This window comes from Hylobates moloch, unplaced genomic scaffold (genome assembly GCF_009828535.3).
Source record: "Hylobates moloch isolate HMO894 unplaced genomic scaffold, HMol_V3 SCAFFOLD_3, whole genome shotgun sequence".
NCBI classification, from domain to species: domain Eukaryota; kingdom Metazoa; phylum Chordata; class Mammalia; order Primates; family Hylobatidae; genus Hylobates; species Hylobates moloch.
In genome coordinates, this window is record NW_026652278.1 from 29,862,847 (window position 1) to 29,880,410 (window position 17,564).

Here is a 17,564-nt window from a genome sequence, read left to right on the forward strand (position 1 = left end):
GTGGCCTGCACACCCATACATGGCAGTCCTGCCTAAAGGGACCCTTCTCTCTTCACGCATGCTAAAAGACTAATAGCCTGAAATGGCCTGGGCATTTTGAGGGAGGAAAAAGCAGCTCCGAGGCCCACCTGGCCTAGCAAAGGCCATCTTCATTGATGGCTGCCTCAGGCAAGAAACAAGCACTGTGAACCATCAGGAGCTGATCAGTAGCTTGGTTCACAGTGTGAAGCCGTGGAAAGCCACAGCGTATAGGATGCAAGGTCTTGAGTTCACATCCCAGTTCTGCTGCTACTAGCTGTGTAATGTCCAGGCAGATCCCTCGTAACTTCCCCAAGCCTTCCTGTGGTCCCTAGTGGCTCAGTGCTGGCCGAAGTTTCTACATTTAGAGAGAAACGGGGATGAATCTTAAATTCAGCTGATTGAAAAAAAAAAAAAAAAAAAAGCTAGGCATAGTGGCTCACACCTGTAATCCCAGCACTTTGAGAGGCCAAGGCAGGTGGATCATTGAGCCCAAGAGTTCAAGACCAGTCCTGGCAACACAGCGAGACCTTGTTTCTACAAAAAATAAAAATTTAAAATTTAAAATTTCAGAAGAAAGAATAGCGAGAAATAGGGAACCATCTGTAAAAAGGGAATAGTGATTAAGCCCTGTTTTTGCTACCTCCAAGGGTTATCCATGAAACTCAGATGATGAGAGGTAGGAGAGGTTTGCACCAGGGCTTGTATATTCTTTTTTTTTTTTTTTTTTTTTGAGACAAGAGTCTCACTCTGTCACCCAGGCTGGAGTGCAGTGGAGCGATCTCAGTTCACTGCAACTTTTGCCTCCCAGGTTCAAGCAATTCCCTTACCTCAGCCTCCCTAGTAGCTGGGATTACAGGCATGTGCCACCACACCTGGGTAATTTTTGTATTTTTAGTAGAGACGGGGTTTCACCATGTTGGCGAGGTTGGTCTCGAACTCCTGAGTTCAAGTGATCCACCCGCCTCAGCCTCCTAAAGTGCTGGGATTATAGGCATAAGCAACCGCACCCGGCCAGGGCTTGTGTATTCTTATCCCCGCATTACAGATTAGAAAACAGGAGCTCACAGCTAGAGCGGGAATTTGAACCCAGAACTTCCAGGTTGCAAGCAGTAGCCCACACTCGTCTGTTTCTCCCGCCTGCTTCGCTGGTTTGGGGACTGTGGTCCTGAAGCTCCTCAGTGTCTCCTTTCTGTCCCTGCCTCTCTGAGCTCCTGCCTCTTCCTTCTTCATCCTTGCCTTGCCTCAGGGCAAGGGAAGGCCCTGAGCCTGGCAGCAGTATCCCTGGGTCCTCACCTGACCCTGCCCGTGCCCAGCTGTGATGTTCTCTCCAAGCCTCTCATTTTCTGTCCTTGCATGGGGAGAGAGGAGATGCTCCTCCCTAGATGAGTGGCTGTTGGGATTCCCTGTGATCGTGTGCCCCACCACGGGGGAAAAGGATCAGGATCGTTGATGGTGGAGGCAGCAGGTGTATCGCCACAAAAGCAGCTGACCCCGCCTGTAATCCATGCCTCCAAACCTGCTCTTTGCCAGTCAGCTGAATCCATCGGCCTCACTTCATTCATGGCATTAAGTTAGCCTTTTGCCCACCTCTAGGAGGCCCTTGAGGAACAGTGGAAACCAGGCTCAGCGAGACACTTGGCTGTTGGGGAGGCAGCAGGCCATGGCTTTGTGGGGCCAGGCTCTGGGGCCAGGCCCTGCCACTTAATGTCTCTGCATTTCTGTTTCCCTAAAATGAGATAATGCAGAACTCACGAGCTGGTCAAGAGGGTTTACTTAAATAACCCGGCCGGGTGCTACTGGTGCACAGGAAGTGCTCCATACCTGTGTTCGTGGAAGGCTGGGGAACAGAATGGAACGTGTGCACGCTCCACCCCTGCCTGACTTTTGCAGGGAGGGCCTGTGAAGCGTTTGGCCGCTCCATCACCAGGCCAGCAGGGGTTATCTGCCTCTTTCTTGAGGTGGTATTGGCCACATGGGCCAGTTCACCACTGGTCTGGCAAGTTATGGGACTGGGAACATGAATGCCTCCAGCCCCAAGACAGGTCTGAGGCTCAGAAAGTGAGCTCAGCTGTGGCCAGGCAGTTCTGAGGGGCTTCCCCTCCCCTGGCCCGGCCCTGTCTCTGCTCCGCCTCCAAGACCCACCAAGAGAGACCTGTGTTCCCCTGCAGAGTGTGCCTGCCACAAAAGAGCCAGACCTTGTCCGTGACCCTCGGCTGACAGGCTGCCGATGTGTCAACCTAGTGCCTGTACCTCCTCCCACTCCGGCTGCTTGGACCGTTCCAGGCCACTGTGTGCCTCCCTTCCCTCCAGCCTAGAACATAAACACAGGATCGAGTAACAGCATATTTTGACTCTGGGGCGACTGTGGAGTGGCTTATCAAATTATCAAAGCCTGTGGATTTAATTGGAATTTTGTAGATAACCCCTGGCTTTTTTCAAGTGTGCTGCTGCAGGGTCCATTGAGAATTCATGGGGGCTGGGGTGGGGTACCGTCTTCCCTTTCCATCTTCCAGAGAAGACAAGGTCTGTCACAGCCCAGACTCGGTGGGGGAGGTGGGCAGCAGGCCCAAGTGCCTCGGCTTTGATCCCAGGCCACTCGCTGGCTTCTGCAGGCGGAGAGCCAGGCCCATCTCCGGTTGGCTAGCAGTTGCTCTTCCAGACCACTGGCCCTGCACAGAAAGGATATTCTTCATGGACACTTTTGATGAGCCTGGCACTGAACAGCCATGGTGGTTTTGCCTCCTCACGCGGCACCTCCCAGAAGGTTAATGGGATTTGTGCCCTTATGAAAGAGGCTCCAGCAAGGCCCTTGCCCCTTCCATCATGTGAGGACACAGTATTTGCCCCTTCTGCCATGGGAGGACACAGCTAGGGTGCGCCATCTGTGGGGAATCAGCCTTCACCAGACACCAAATCTGCTGATGCCTTGATCTTGGACTTCCCAGCCTCCAGAACTGTGAGCAATAAATTTCTGTTGTTAATGAATTACCTAGTGTGGCCGGGCGCTGTGGCTTACGCCTGTAATCCCAGCACTTTGGGAGGCCAAGGCAGGCGGATCACCTGAGGTCAGGACTTTGAGATCAGCCTGGCCAACATGGCAAAACCCCATTTCTGCTAAAAATACAAAAATCAGCCAGGCATGGTGGCACATGCCTGTAATCCCAGCTACTCAGGAGGCTAAGACAGGAGAATCGCTTGAACCCAGAAGGCAGAGGTTGCAATGAGCCAAGATCGCGCCACTGCACTCCAGCTGGGTGACAGAGCAAGACTCCATCTCAAAAAAAAAAAAAAAGAAAGAAAAAGAAAAGAAAAGAAAAAGAAATTACCTAGTGTAAGGTACTTTGTTAGTGTAAGGTACTTTGTTAGTGTAAGGTGCTTTGTTATAACAGCCTGAACAGACTAAGACACTTGCTCTGTTTATTGTTGGCCCCTCCCACTAGAACACAGGCTCTAGGAGAGTACGAACTTGTCTTTGTTCTGTTCACAGCTGTATCCCCAGCACCCAGAACAGTGCCTGTCCCAGAACAGGGTCTCAGAGGGTCTCTGTTGGATGAATGATTGTTGTCATTCAGTCCTCACTATGGTCTTACATGGTAAGTACGACTGTGACATGATTTTACCAAGGAGCTGAAGGCTCAGGGACATGAAGCAGCTCACCTAAAGTCACCCAACTGGCAGGTGCAGTGCCAAGATCCAAGCCAGGCAGGCTGGCCCCAGACATATGGTTCTAACCGCAGCCCTGACCCAACCTATCACTCAGCTCACACCCACTACACCTTCCCAACCTCCTCAGCAGCACCCGCTCCCCACCTCCACCCCAGCCAGAGTAGGTGGGTACCGGCCTCAGCCCCTTTGATGTTTTCCTTTGAGGATGGTGTGTGTCTTAGTCTGTTCAGGCTGCTGGAACAGAATACCATAGCCTGGGTGGCTTATAAACAACAGAAATAAATTTCTCACAGTTCTTATGAAAGATGCTGGGAAGTCCTAAACCAAGGCACCAGCAGATTCAGTGTCTGGTGAGGGCCTTCTTCCTGGTTCATAGTCATCTTTACCCTGGTGGACAGGGAAACAAGCTCTCTGGGTTCTCTTTTATAAGGCACTGATCTCATTCATGAGGCTAATGACCATGGCCTAATCAGCTCCTACTATATCACCTTGGGTGTTAGGATTTAACATATGAATTTAGGTGGGACACAAACATTTGGTCTCTAGCAGTGTGTTCTTGGAAAGCCAGCAGTTGAATAGGGGTGTGTGTGTGTGTGTGTGTGTGTCCTGACTGGGGGGAGGGAGGGGAGCAGAAAGGGAAAGGAAGAGTGTTTGCCTTATTGTATTGGTCACCTCCTCTGTAGTCTACATAATGCTTATTTAAATATTCATTTAAATATTAGGCTGCCCACGAAGGTGATGTTATTATCCCCATTTAGCAGATGGGGAAGCAAAGTTGCTAGCAGTTACCTGGCTTCCCCAGGCCATGCAGCCAAGTGGGGAGGCAGGCCTTGGAGCCTGGGGGCAGTTCTGTTAGGCCCCTCCAGTTCCCCCAGCCCCCAGCCCTTCGTCCTGCAGTCATGAGGGGTCAATGGGCAGGGGTGGGCAAGAGAAGCTTGGTGTAGTTTCTTGGTCTCTCCTGTGTGAATTTCTGGGGAGCCATGTGACAGCTTGGGATGAGGAGACCCTTGGTCATCAAATCCTGAAGAAGGCAGATAAAGACATGCCCTGGGCCCCATGCAGTGGCTTATGCCTGTAATCCCAGCACTTTGGGAGGTCAAGGCAGGAGGATTGCTTGAGCCCAGGAGTTTGAGACCAGCCTGAGCAACATAGTGAGACCCCCATCTCTACAAAAAAGAGAAAAAAGAAAAAAAATGAGCCAGGCATGGTGGCACACGCCTGTGGTCCCCGCTACTCAGGAGGCTGAGGCAGGAGGATTACTTAAGCCCAGAGTTTGAAGTTACAGTGAACTATGATTGCGCCACTACACTCCAGCCTGGGCAACAGGGTCAGACCCTGTATCTTAAAAAAAAAAAAAAAAGACACATGGAAGCCACACCAAGAGACACCCTCTGTAGCAGCTGAGATGACCCCACTGTGAGCATGACCTGCCTCCTGGCACAGTGTCTTGAGGCCACTTTACTGACTCAGCTCCCCCTTGCTTTGCTCTGCCTGATCTCCTGAGAATCCCTTGCTTCCACAGGCAAGGCCCCTCACCCCCAGATGCAGTCCTCCCATATGGTGTCAACAAGGGCAAACAGGAGCTAAAGGCAGGCCCAAACTGGCCTGGCAGGACTCACCACGTGGTCAACTGCATGACCCAGAAATGCCTCTTTGTGTTCCATTTTAAATTCTCATCCAATGGAAATAAGGAATCTAAAAGTCTTTAAAACGAACACTAGGAACTCTGTCTGCAGATTCCCAGGAGGATGCAGTTCTGGCGGGAGAAAGATCTGGCCGTAGGGCCCCGGGATCCACCTTTGCATCTCTGCAGCCTCCTGGCCCAGTGGCCATGCCCTCATTCTTTTCTTAGCTTGTCGCCAGCCTCCATGCCCTGCCCCATGGTTCCCTCCACCAGGAGCACCCTCCCCTCCTCCCCACTCGCTCTGGAACTGCATCCTACTCTGTCTCCAGACTCAGCTTGAGCCCCTCCTCCAGAAAGCCCTCCCTAAAGCTGGCAACCTGGCAGCCTTGGGATCTGCTTATGAATCTCTCCCCACCAAGGAACCCACATCTCTGGACCCCCAGGACCTGGCACCTAATGAGTGTTGAGTGATTGCCCAACTGTGCCAAAATAAAGCCGGGCCATTTAATAGAGTTATACATTGAACTGCCCACCTCGGGAGCAGAGCCAGGAGGACGCTCAACCTCTCCGGAGTCAGAAGGCCAGGGGTCAGAGACCAGCTCTGCCACTTGCCTCAGGCAAGTTGCAAGGCCCTTGTGTGCCTCAGTTTCCTTTATCTGTAGAGTGGGAATCGTTGCTGCCTCCAAAGGCAGTTGTGAGGATGATGCTTTAGCACACATAAAGCGCCAAACAAACCTGGCACAGTGTCAGCACTGCCAAGGCCTGTGTTTGCTGTCCCCATCACGATGGCCCCGGGTGGGAGGGCACGGCAGCAGCAGGCCCCACATCACCTCACCCCACATACACACACACGTTCTCCACTTCTGGAGATGCAAGGCTGCCTTTGCAGCCTCAGGGCTGAGGTTGCAGCCTCCTTGACCACTGCTGGTGGTCCAAGCCTGTGGGCAGGGTGGGCACACATGCCTTTGGTGAACCCATATCACAGAGGGGAAAACTGAGGCCAGGGCTGAGCTGATCTGCCCCACTCTTGTCATTCACTTAGTATTCTTCTCGGGCCTCCTACCAGCCCACTGGCCTGGGTACACACAGTGGGCCCACACAGTGGGTAGACGGTCACCTCCCACTTCCTGCTCTCAGCCTGGGCTTGTCCCTTTGGCTTGTTTCTTCCTGCTGAAGCCAGCCAGGATCCTGGTTAAATTCTTGACATTGCATGGGAGGAGCAGAGAGCCCTGCTAAACTGGTTTCTGTTCTTCAGCCCAGGGCCACAGAGCCACCCTCTGTTGTACAGTAGAACAATGCCCCAATGTTCCGAGGGACCTGGGGTGAGAGGCGGATGGACTGGGGCCAGGCCAGAACCATCCCTGTCTCAGCCTGCCCATCAGGGGCCCCCAACACTCCCCATGGGGCAGAGTCCACCCCCAGTGTCCCTGCCTCCTGCAGGGAACCCCAGGGCAGGCCAAAGGGGAGGCCATCCTGCGGGAGGCCTGCCCCAGCCAGAGCACAGGTTTGGGAACTGGGCCGGGCTGGTTAAGGTGGCGCAGGGGCTGGCTTAGGACACTGAGGGAGGCTGCCAGGGAAGGAGGGCCAGGGCAGAGGCAGATGCTGCTTGGGACCTGGGGTGGGAGGAGGTCAGACTCAAGAAAACACACTCTTCTGCATGGCTTTGTCACCCTCCCCTCCCATTTATATTTTGGGGATGGTTGTTTCATCTTGGACTGCACGGTAAAATTGTGGGGGGTCCAGTGAGGGGGACAGAAGTTGTTGCTGCCATTCGCCTGGGAGAAGCAGAGCCCAGGAGGACAGACAGACTCTGCCAGCCCTGCCTCGGGGTTCCAGTAGGAAGACGAGGGCCAAGGTGGCGTGTGTGGCAGTGCAGCCAGAATAGCACTGAGAATGTGGGGCGTCTCCTCCAGGAGCCCCACATCCCCAATCCCAGTCGAATGCCAGGTCTGGCTTGTTCGGGAAGGCAGGGCGACTGCTCGGCTTATGTCTGGCTGCCAGCCTCTTGAGTTAGAGGCCAGGCTTCCCTGCTCACCAGCAGCATTGCTGTGGGTTGACTGCATGGCCTTCCATTCTCTGTAAGTCACACGGAGTCACTGCTCCGGCACTGGGGAGAATGAATTGGGATGATGTGTGTGGATCACAAACTGGGCACTGAGTCATACACCCTCCTACTCCCTTCCTTTTCCTAGGAGGCAAATGGAAGGTTGTGGACAGAGCACTGGAGCCTCTCCACAGCAGCCTTCCTTCACTCTGCAGGTAGTTATTGAGTGCCAGCTCAATAACTGGGATGGCATAGGCTAATCACCTCAAGGGTCAAAGCTGAAATTGTGAATTGAGTTAAATTAACTGCAGCGGCAACTGTGGGAACACCCAGCTCTGCTTGTGAGGCTTGAATGGCTCACTTCTCCTCTTCCAATCTGTTTCCCCATCTGTGCAAGGCCCCCGTGGTACACGTGGCAAAATGGTTGTGAGGTTCAAGGGAGCAAACGCATAGAAAATGCCCCTAGTGTACTTAACCCATCACGAAAGCTCAGGAAATGGGATTTTCTGTTTTTCTTCCCTTTCCTCCATCAGCCCAGGCCTGGGTACAGAGCAGCCACCCTGAAAAGGCTGGGGGAATGGAATTGGGTTGGCTGAGCTGAAGGTGAGAGCTGGGAGAAGAGCATCTCACTGTGTCCCTCTCCACTCTGGGAGTCCTGGCCAGGGCTGGTGCTGCCTGTGGAGTGAGGCTGCCCCCACCACCCCACAAGCTGTTGGAAACTCCAGGGCATCCCATGTCCCTGTCTTTCCTGGAGGATTTGGGTAGAAAGCCCACCCACACATGCCTGGCTGCGTTCTGGTCAGACACCCATCATCAAGATGGCTCTGTGTGCTCTGTAAAGCCCAGCCACCACCCATCTGGCCAGGGACATGGGCCACACTGTCCTTGCAGCCCCCTGACACTGGCTGCTGCACAAATAGCCTCTTTATGTTGATGGGCAGGAGGGCCGGCTGGACCTTGGAGCTGTGGGAGGCTGAGGGAGGGAACAGAACGTTAGATAAATAAACCCTGTCCATCCCCTGCCATGCCCCCTTCAACCTGGGTGGGCAGGTGGCAAGAAAGTGCCCACAGGAAGCTGTGTCCAACCCACTTGAAAGGGGCATTGGCCGTGGGGAACAAGGACTTCTGCAGGCTCGGCTGTCATGCTGGGTCGGCGAGCTGGAGGGAAGCAGATTCAAACACCCCCAGTTCAGCCCAGCTCATAGAGCACACGCCTGGGAGGCCCCTGTCCAGGGAGAGAAGATGACTCTGTCTTCAGGCCTGGCACAGGATTTTCTGCAGGGTGGGGAGGAAGGTGGCAGGGAAGGGTATCCTGGTGCAGGAATGTGTGGGGGTAGACTGGGTCCCCCATTAATTTCTTGGGCTTGTGCATTCTATGTCCTCTGAAACCTCAAGACCCCCACGTGCCCACTCTCTTACCCCCAAGGAAGGGCTACAGAGCCCTTTGGAGCCTCTGGTGGAAGGGGTAAGCCCTGGAAGAGCGCCGAGGCCTGCTTTGCTATTGTGTTGTGTTCAAGGTGGGTCTTGGTTCCCCTGTGGTTATCACTACCCTCCATGTTCCTAGTCCCTGGGTAGTTACCCCTCCATGGGGAGTTTAAGGCAGAACTGAACCTAGAACCTGGGTCTTCGGCCACTGAGACCAGCCTTCCTCTGTTGCATTCTCGTGGGAGGCGTGTGTTCATGCAAGCGTTTCTAGATCATCTCGATGGCTGGGCGCGGTGGCTCACACCTGTAATCCCAGCACTTTGGGAGGCCGAGGCAGGTGAATCACAAGGTCAGGAGTTCGAGATCAGCCTGGCCAACATGGTGAAACCCTGTCTCTACTAAAAATACAAAAAAGTACCCGGGCATAGTGGTGTGCGCCTGTAATCCCAGCTACTCGGGAGTCTGTGGCAGGAGAATTGCTTGAACCCGGGAGACAGAGATTGCAGTGAGCTGAGATCACATTACTGCACTCCAGCCTGGGCCACAGAGCAAGACTCCCTCAAAAAAAAAAAAATATATATATATATATATATGTATAGATCATCTCGATGTGAGGCCTGGGACTTCAGGAGTAGCTCAGTCCCCACTCTCGGGGCCCTGGTGGTCTAAGGGGGAGGATAGCATGGCATGGGCCTGGCTTGCTTCCATAGGAGGCAGCAGACCATTATAGGCTTTGGCAAACCCTTGCTCCTCCCCAACCTGCCGTGTGGCCTGGGAATTATTTAAACTCCCAAAACCTCAATGTCCTTGCCTATAAAACAGGGCTTATAACAGCTGCTGATAATGGGGAAGGCAGAAAAAGAACAACTGATTGTAATAGGTGCAGGGCCTTGCGCAGCAACAAACCAGCCTGCTCAGGTGGTCAGGAAGGCCTCCCTGAGGAGGTGGCATTCAGGCTGAGACTAAAGCAAGAGCTCACTACTCAAGGAGAGTGGCAGAGAAGGGCATCCAGGCCAGAGGGAGTCCCTGAGATTGTGTTTCAAGGACTGAAAGAAATTTCATCTTCCGTTGGGAGTAAGCAATTTTTGGCTAGGGCTAGGCCAAGAAGAGATAGGCCTGAGGCAGTCATTAATAATTGCTACACTTCAGCATCAGGTAAATGGGCAGAACCTAGGGGTCTCTGGGCTATCTCCTGGCTCTGACATTCTGAGGTCCTAGCAGAACCAGTTGGCTATTGCAGTGGTCCAAGCATGCAACAGTCAGGATCTAGAGAGGGGCTGGATGGCTGTGGGAATGGGAGATATTCATAGACATAGTCCGAGATGAAAGGGACAAGCATCCAGAGACCTTGTGACTCCTTCCCCTTCACAGGCTCTGTAAGTTGGATCTCAATTGAGGGTGATTGGAGTTTGGGCACGTCTGTAACTTTGGGTCACTTTGAAGCCCTCAGTTCATGAAATACATGTGTATCTGGCTCCACCCCATGGCCACATCGGATACTACCGCTCCCAGCATCTGGCTGATGCTGTACTAAAGCCGTGCCGGACCCTTGAGCATGGTTTATCTTGTTTGAGCATCCGTACAATCCTGGGAGGCCCATGCTCCTTTCTGCAGATGAGGGACCTTAGGCTGAGACTGGTTGACTTACCTCTCAGCTAGGAAGTGTCAGAGGCTGAACTCATGCCCTTGCCCTTCAGCTCCAAGTCCACACCCCACACGGGGGTGAGCTGAGGATGAAGTGAGAAGCACCTGAGCCTTGGCTGGGGCAACTAGCTCCAAATTTCAGGATGGGACCCTTCATCGGACAGAAGGGCAGAATAACTGCATCAGGACGCCATGGTTGCCATGGTCACCACGGGGGCTGAAGGTAGCGAGTTGAGGGCATGTGCCACATTTGGGATCTTTTAAGGAGAACCCAGGTTTCCGCCGGGCCACATCCCTGAAAGGGACAAGGTTTGCTGAGACTGCCAAGTCTGTTCCAGGCCCCCCAGGGCAGCCACTTGAGACCCTTCCCCCAGCCTCAGGAGCTCCAAGGAGGGGCTTCCTGTCCCAGGAGGGTTCAGGCCTCTGAGGAGGGGTGCTGCCTGACTGGTACAGGCTTCTCTGATGGAACAGACACAGGGAAGCTGGTTCTAGAAGAACTCAGAAAACCAGGCTTCCCGCTCCCAAACCACAGACTGAGCCCTCAGCCCCCCACACCCTCTCTCATGAATGGCCCATTTGGCACGTGGGGAGTCATGAGTCCAGAGGGCACGCAGATGGCTATGCGCAAAACCCCACCCAGGACACGCGGCCCAGAGCCTGGCTCAGTAGTCAGAGCCAGAGCTTCCCCAGACAGCTTTACTGAGGTATAATTTACATGCTATAATATGTACTTGTTTTAAGTATACAATTAATTCATTGATTACTAATACTTTTACAGTGTGCAACCATCACCACAATCCAATTTTAGAACAGTTCCATCTCCCGGCCGGGCGCGGTGGCTCACGCCTGTAATCCCAGCACTTTGGGAGGCCGAGGCGGGCGGATCATGAGGTCAGGAGATCGAGACCATCCTGGCTAACACGGTGAAACCCCGTCTCTACTAAAAATACAAAAAAATTAGCCGGGCGAGGTGGCGGGCGCCTGTAGTCCCAGCTACACGGGAGGCTGAGGCAGGAGAATGGCGTGAACCCCGGGGGGCAGAGCCTGCAGTGAGCTGAGATCGCGCCACTGCACTCCAGCCTGGGTGGAAGAGCGAGACTCCTTCTCAAAAAAACAAACAAACAAAAAAAAAAACAGTTCCATCTCCCTTAAAAGATCCCAGAGGGAGGTTTTGGGGTTATTTTCTTTCCTTTTTTTTTTTTTTTTTTAATTTTGAGACAGGGTTTCTCTCCATTGCCCAGGCTGGAGGCTAGTGGCACAGTCGCGGCTCACTGCAGCCTTGACATCCCAGGCCACCTCAGCCCCCAAGTAGCTGGGACTGCAGGCACACACCACCATGGCAGGATAATTTTTTTATTTTTATTTTTTGTAGAGATGGGGTCTGGCTCTGTTGCCCCTGCTAGTCGCAAATTCTTGGCTTCAAGCGATCCTCCCGCCTCGGCTTCCCAACGTGCCAGGATTAGAGGTGTGAGCCACTATGCCCGGCCACCAGAGGGACATTTTATATCCTTTCCAAACTCCAGGTTTTGGAGACCTGTTGGTATCCCTTCCCTCTGCTCCTGTGTGAGAGGAGGGCATGCCTGTTCCCAGGGACTGAGTCTCTGCCCCACTTGCTGCTGCTGTGATTTCTGGGCCCTCTGGTAGTTCCAGCTGCTGCGCTGCCCTTGCACAGATTGCTCAGTAGCCCGGGGACGAGACCCGTCGGGCCCTCCTGGTGCAGCTCTGAGGTGGACTAACCACTGAGTTGGCGCCCAGGGTGAAGGAGGAGGGTGTTCATCTCGGTGGGCACGTTCCCTGCCTATTGATTCCAGTGGCCCAGCTGGGTGTTCACGTTGAACTTCTCCCAAACCCCAAGTAGTTAGGTGCCCCAGGTCAGTGGGAAGACCACCTCAAATGCAATGCTTACTTCCCCTCAAACTTCTTAGAAGGCCAGTAGGTGCAGGCAACAGGCCAAGAGGCTGCACCACAATGATGCCCAGCTTTCTACCCAGGGAAATTCCAGGTCTTCTGGCAGCTCAGCTGTTTAGCAGAAGGTGCATGAGGAGCTGATTATCAGCTTGGCTTTTTATAGTCATTTTTCCCTCTTGGGATGCTCCTGGGAAGGAAGGTGGCAGAGTTGTTAAGGGAGGTGGCCTTGGACTCACAGGTGTATCTTCAGATCTTGGCTTTGCCCCCCACCAGCTATGTGCCAGGTGGGGCAACCTTTTTTTATTATTATTTTTAGAGACAAGGTCTCTGTCTCTCTCCCAGTCCTGGAGTGCAGTAGCACCATCACAGCTCACTGTAGCTTCAAACTGCTGGGCTCAAGCAATCCTGCTGCCTCAGCCTCGCGAGTAGCTAGGACTACTGGCACATGCCACCGTGCCCCACTATTTTTTAAATTTTTTGTAGACATGGGGTCTTGCTATGTTGTTGAGGCTGGTCTTGAACTCCTGGGCTCAAGCCATCCTCCTGCCTCGGCCTCCCAGGCAATCTTTTAACCCCACCTAAACTCCCCACTTACTCACCACACCTGGGCCTGCCATCCCCACCTCTCACCCCAATACTGGCACGTCTCACTTGTGGCATATACCACAGAGGTCATTAAATCCTTAACATCCGGCTTCCCTGAGAGGCTGCACACACCCTGAGGGCCGGGACATTACCGCCAGGCATCTACTGTATCCCTCGTGCTAGCTGAAGGATGGACACAGTAAATGCAATAAATGGAAAGGATGACTCTCTGTGGGCCTTATGTTCCCCCAGGAGTAAAATAGGGACCATAGAAGTGGCAGCATAGGGTTACTATGAGGTCTAGAAAGCTAATAAGAGCTCAATTACTGTATCTCACCATGTGATGACATTCTTCTAAGCGATTTACATTTTTAAAATTATTATTATTATTTTTTGAGATGGGGTCTCACTTTGTCACCCAGGTTGGCGTGCAATGGTGCAATCTCGACTCACTGCAACCTTTGCCTCCCAGGTTCAAGCGATTCTCCTGCCTCAGCCTCCCAACTACAGGTGTACGCCACCATGCCCAGCTAATTTTTTGTATTTTTGGCAAAGGCAGGGTTTTGCTATGTTGCCCAGGCTGGTCTCAAACTCCTGAGCTCAGGTGATCCACGCACCTTGGCCTCCCAAAGTGCTGGGATTACAGGTGTGAGCTACTGTGCCCAGAGGACTTTTTTTTTTTTTTTTTTTTTTTGGAGATGGAGTCTTGGTCTGTTACCCAGGCTGGAGTGCAGTGGCATGATCTCAGCTCACTGCAACCTCCGCCTCCCGGGTTCAAGTGACTCTCCTGCCTCAGCCTCCCAAGTAGCTGGGATTACAGGTGTCCACCCCCACCCCCGTATTTTTAGTAAAGACAAGGTTTTGCCATGTTGGCCACGCTGGTCTCGAACTCCTGACCTCAGGTGATCCACCCACCTTGGCTTCCCAAAGTGCTGGGATTATAGGCATGAGCCACCTCGCCTGGCCAGCCTACATGTTTTAATTCTCTAATTTTTGCATCCATCCTATGAAGTGGGAATAGTTATTTCCCCCTAGTTTGCAGATTAAGCCACTGAAGCATAGAGAGGTCATGTGACTTGCAACGCCAATAACTGGCAAATATGGGCTAGAACCTCTTATCTATCCTACCCCTCAATGAAGCTTGGCAAGGGCTTAGCATGCTGCCCAGCAAGCAGTCTTAATGAATGGTACCAGTTGTTACTATTGTTGTTGCCGAAGGGGCTGTGCCAGAGGCTGGCTCGTTAGCACCCACAAAACACGACTCATCTTGCAGCTACGTGGGTTTGCAGTTTCCGGAGTCATCGGAGCAGCCTCTCCTTCCATCCTTGCTGTGTCCCAGTGAGAGGCAAGGTGGGAGGGTTTGCCCCTAGTCCCAGCCTTTGGAGCTCAGTTCCCCAGACATCATCCAGCCCAGCCTTTGCAGGTTGTGCAGTCCAGAGAAGCGAAATGGTTGCCTGAGGTCAGAGAAACTGGATTAGCACCAGGTTTTTTGGCTCCAAGTCCAGTGCTCTTTCTGGCTCTCAGAACTTTCCCAGCCTATTTCAAGAGCAACCCCAGGCTTGGAGCATCCCTGGTGCAGTGCATGGGAGGGTGCCTGGAGGCCTGAGTTGAGCCCTTGAGAAGATTCCAGTAGGAGCCTGGCTGATGGGCAGGGAGAAGAGACTGGCTCCTCTGAATGGCTCAGAGGCAGGAGCTTGGCTGTGGCCAGGTCTGATTTAATTTGGCAGAGGCAGGCTGCAGATCAGACCAGGCTGTGCCTTCAAGCCAGGGAATTGAAGGTTAATTGCCGGGGGCACCTCTTCCTGGCCCCCACCCCAAGCAGGAGAGGGCACCCATGAGCTTGTCACCTGGTCTGAGACCCCTGGAGAACTGCAGTGCTGCCTCAGGAGCCAGTGGATGGGGGACATGCATTATCCCCATGCTGGCCCCCTCATGTGCTGGGCACTGTGCTAGGTCCTGGCAGCCACGAGGATCTTAATAGGCACAAGCAGGGGACACTTTGTGCTTCCCAAGACAGGAAATAATGCAAGGAAATTCAGGCATCTTGGTTTGGAATTTCCCAGAAGCAGATCTGAGGCTGAGGATTGCGGCTTAAGCAGTTTGGAGGTGACACTAGAAGGCATCAGTAAGGTGATACAGGGCAGGGAAGACAAGGCTGCCGAGCGCGGTGTCAACGAGCTTCATCTCGCAGAGACTGGCACCTGGCTGCAGGCTGTTCCCTGGGGGCAGGGGTGTTGGGGCATTCATGCACCCCTTTCCCCTCCCTCCAGGCCATCCCCATACATAGCCGGAGGGAGCTTTCCAAAAAGCCTGTGTTTCCTACTGTGCTTAGGGTGACTGCCTGGGGTTTCCTGGTGCCCTTCTCCTGGGGAGGTCTGGGCTCCAACGTGTCACTGAGGGAGCCACTGGTCGGTGCTGCAGGAACCAGAGGAAAGAGCCTGGCAGCCGCAGGGAAGGTCAGGAAATCCCTACCACCCCCCACCCCAGCTTGGGGGCCCGAGCTGAGGCCCTTTGTCACTAGCTGAGTTTCTGTAACAAGAGTGTGGAGACAGGACTGTGATTCACTCAAGGCCTGAGGTCGGCGCCGGCAAAGGTTATCAGGAAGGCCTGCGTGGACAAGGCCAGGCTCATGTGTCCCTCGTCCCAGAAGAGCCAGATCAGGGTACCAGAGACAGTCATTGAGCTTGAGGAGGCCAGGCAGGTCCCACGCAGGTGCTCAAGCCAGGAGCGCAGGAGGACACTGGAAAGGGAGAGAGACTGTGGGGGCTGTGGGTGTGCAGGGAAGGCTGCCGGGGAGCTGGGCCTCCAAGTGGACTTGGGTGCTGAGGGAGAGTTTGGAGGCAAAAGGAGAGGGAGAGAGCCTGGTCTAAGGTGACCTTGAGTGCAGGCTTGGAGATTTCCCAGCAGAGGAGGGCAGGAGGGTAGGAAGGTAGAGAGAGACACACACAAAAGCTCATGATGGTTAGGAGTCAGCTGGCACTGGAGTCAAATCCCAGCTCTGCCACTGGGCTAGTGACTTAACTGACTATGCCTCAGCTTCCTCTTCTGGAACATGGGAGTAATGATAGCATCTTCTTCTTGGTGGGTGGCTACGAGGATTAACTGAAATAATGTACATGAAGTACAGTGAGCAGCTGGGCCGGGTGGTTCATGCCTGTAATTCCAGCACTTTGGGAGGCTGAGACAGGAGAATTGCTTGAGGCCAGGAGTTCAAGGTGAGCCTAGGGAACATAGCAAGACCCTGTCTCTTAAAAAATGTTTTTTAATTTAAAAAAATTGAAATATAGCCTGGCGCAGTGGCTCACGCCTGTAATCCCAGCACCTTGGGAGGCTGAGGCAGGCAGATCACGAGGTCAGGAGTTCGAGACCAGCCTGCCCAACACAGTGAAACCTGTCTCTACTAAAAATACAAAAATTAGCTGGGCGTGGTTGGCGGGCGTCTGTAATCCCAGCTACTCTGAGGCTGAGGCAAGAGAATCACTTGAACCTGGAGGTGGAGGTTGCAATGAGCCAAGATCGCACCTCTGCACTCCAGCCTGGGAAACAGAACTAGACTCCATCTCAAAAAAAAAAAAAAATTGAAATATATAGTGCCATGGCTAGCATATAGTAAGCACCCAGGGAGTATCACTTCCTAAGTATGAGACTCTGTTCTCAGACTTCAGCCCTGTCAGGGAGCGGGGTGAAGGAGGCCATAGACACTGTAGTCCAACTGCTGGAGGAGAGAAACACACATGAGGCGATAGTGCAGGACATTAGCAAGAGCATGCGGGCTCCACTGTGGTGCTAGGGTGGTTTCCATGACAACCCAAGGTGATGTCACAGAGGATGGAGCACAGGAGGCCACAGGCTGCTGCCAAGTCCGTCCTCATAAATAGGCAGGAAATGTACCATCTGCACTTGCTGACCCATCTATGACAATCAGGGATGACCTCCTGGAGGAAGTGGCACTTCCACTGAGCTCTGCTCAGGGGGAAAGGAGGGGACAGCAGAGATGCAGGGTCTGCCTATCCTGCCAGGCAGGGATTGAGGTGGAGGATGCTCAGGATGGTGTTAGCAGCGGCTGACCAGCCTCTTGAGACCGTCCGGCAGCCCTGATCTTGGTTACTGGTTGTCAGGGAATTCGTGCATTTATTCAGGAAACATGATTATAACCAGCCCTGTGCTGGGCCTGGCGAGACACACACAGTTTCTGCTCTCAGGGAGCCTCCTGTTGAGGGGAAGAAATAGACAACAAACAAGGCAATGACAAAAATATAAAGGGAATGGTGGGAGCCACACAGGAAAATAACCGAGTGCTGTGCTAGAATAAGGTTCGGGGGGTGCCAGAAAGTGCATTAGGCTGGGAGCTGGGGCCCAGGACAGCACTGGTCCGGCATCACTGCCCCCAGAACTTAAAAACCCTCTGCTGAGAGGAGGCTGTGAAACCAGCCCTGGTGGAGCCAGGCCATCCTCAGGCCGCAGTCCAGCCACTGACCCACTGAGCAGCCATACCAGCGGCAGAACCACCAGGAGGCAGCCCAGGAAGCTTGACAGCTGCAGGCGCTCTAGAGGGGATGCTCCATCACCATCGGAAACCACAGTGCATCTCTTGAGCATGTGGTCATGGATGCTGTGACACTGTGACCCACTGTGCGGGTCACCAGC

General features: G+C 53.5%; 1 protein-coding gene and 1 long non-coding RNA gene across 3 annotated transcripts in view; one reads left to right on the plus strand and one right to left on the minus strand.

Annotated features, from left to right (window-relative positions):
* The window catches only part of SH3PXD2A (SH3 and PX domains 2A), a 286,817-nt gene that overhangs the window by 152,672 nt on the left and 116,581 nt on the right, over nt 1-17,564 (plus strand). For both annotated transcript variants that reach the window (XM_032178540.2, XM_032178549.2), the window contains exon 6: nt 8,221-8,236. In XM_032178540.2, coding sequence (XP_032034431.1) covers nt 8,221-8,236 — 16 coding nt within the window. The remainder of the gene's footprint in view (nt 1-8,220; nt 8,237-17,564) is intronic.
* Nucleotides 14,099-16,158, minus strand: LOC131383028 (uncharacterized). The gene is made up of 2 exons (XR_009212714.1): nt 15,436-16,158; nt 14,099-14,371 (listed from the first exon to the last, which is right to left on the minus strand). It is a non-coding gene; the product is annotated as an uncharacterized LOC131383028 (long non-coding RNA).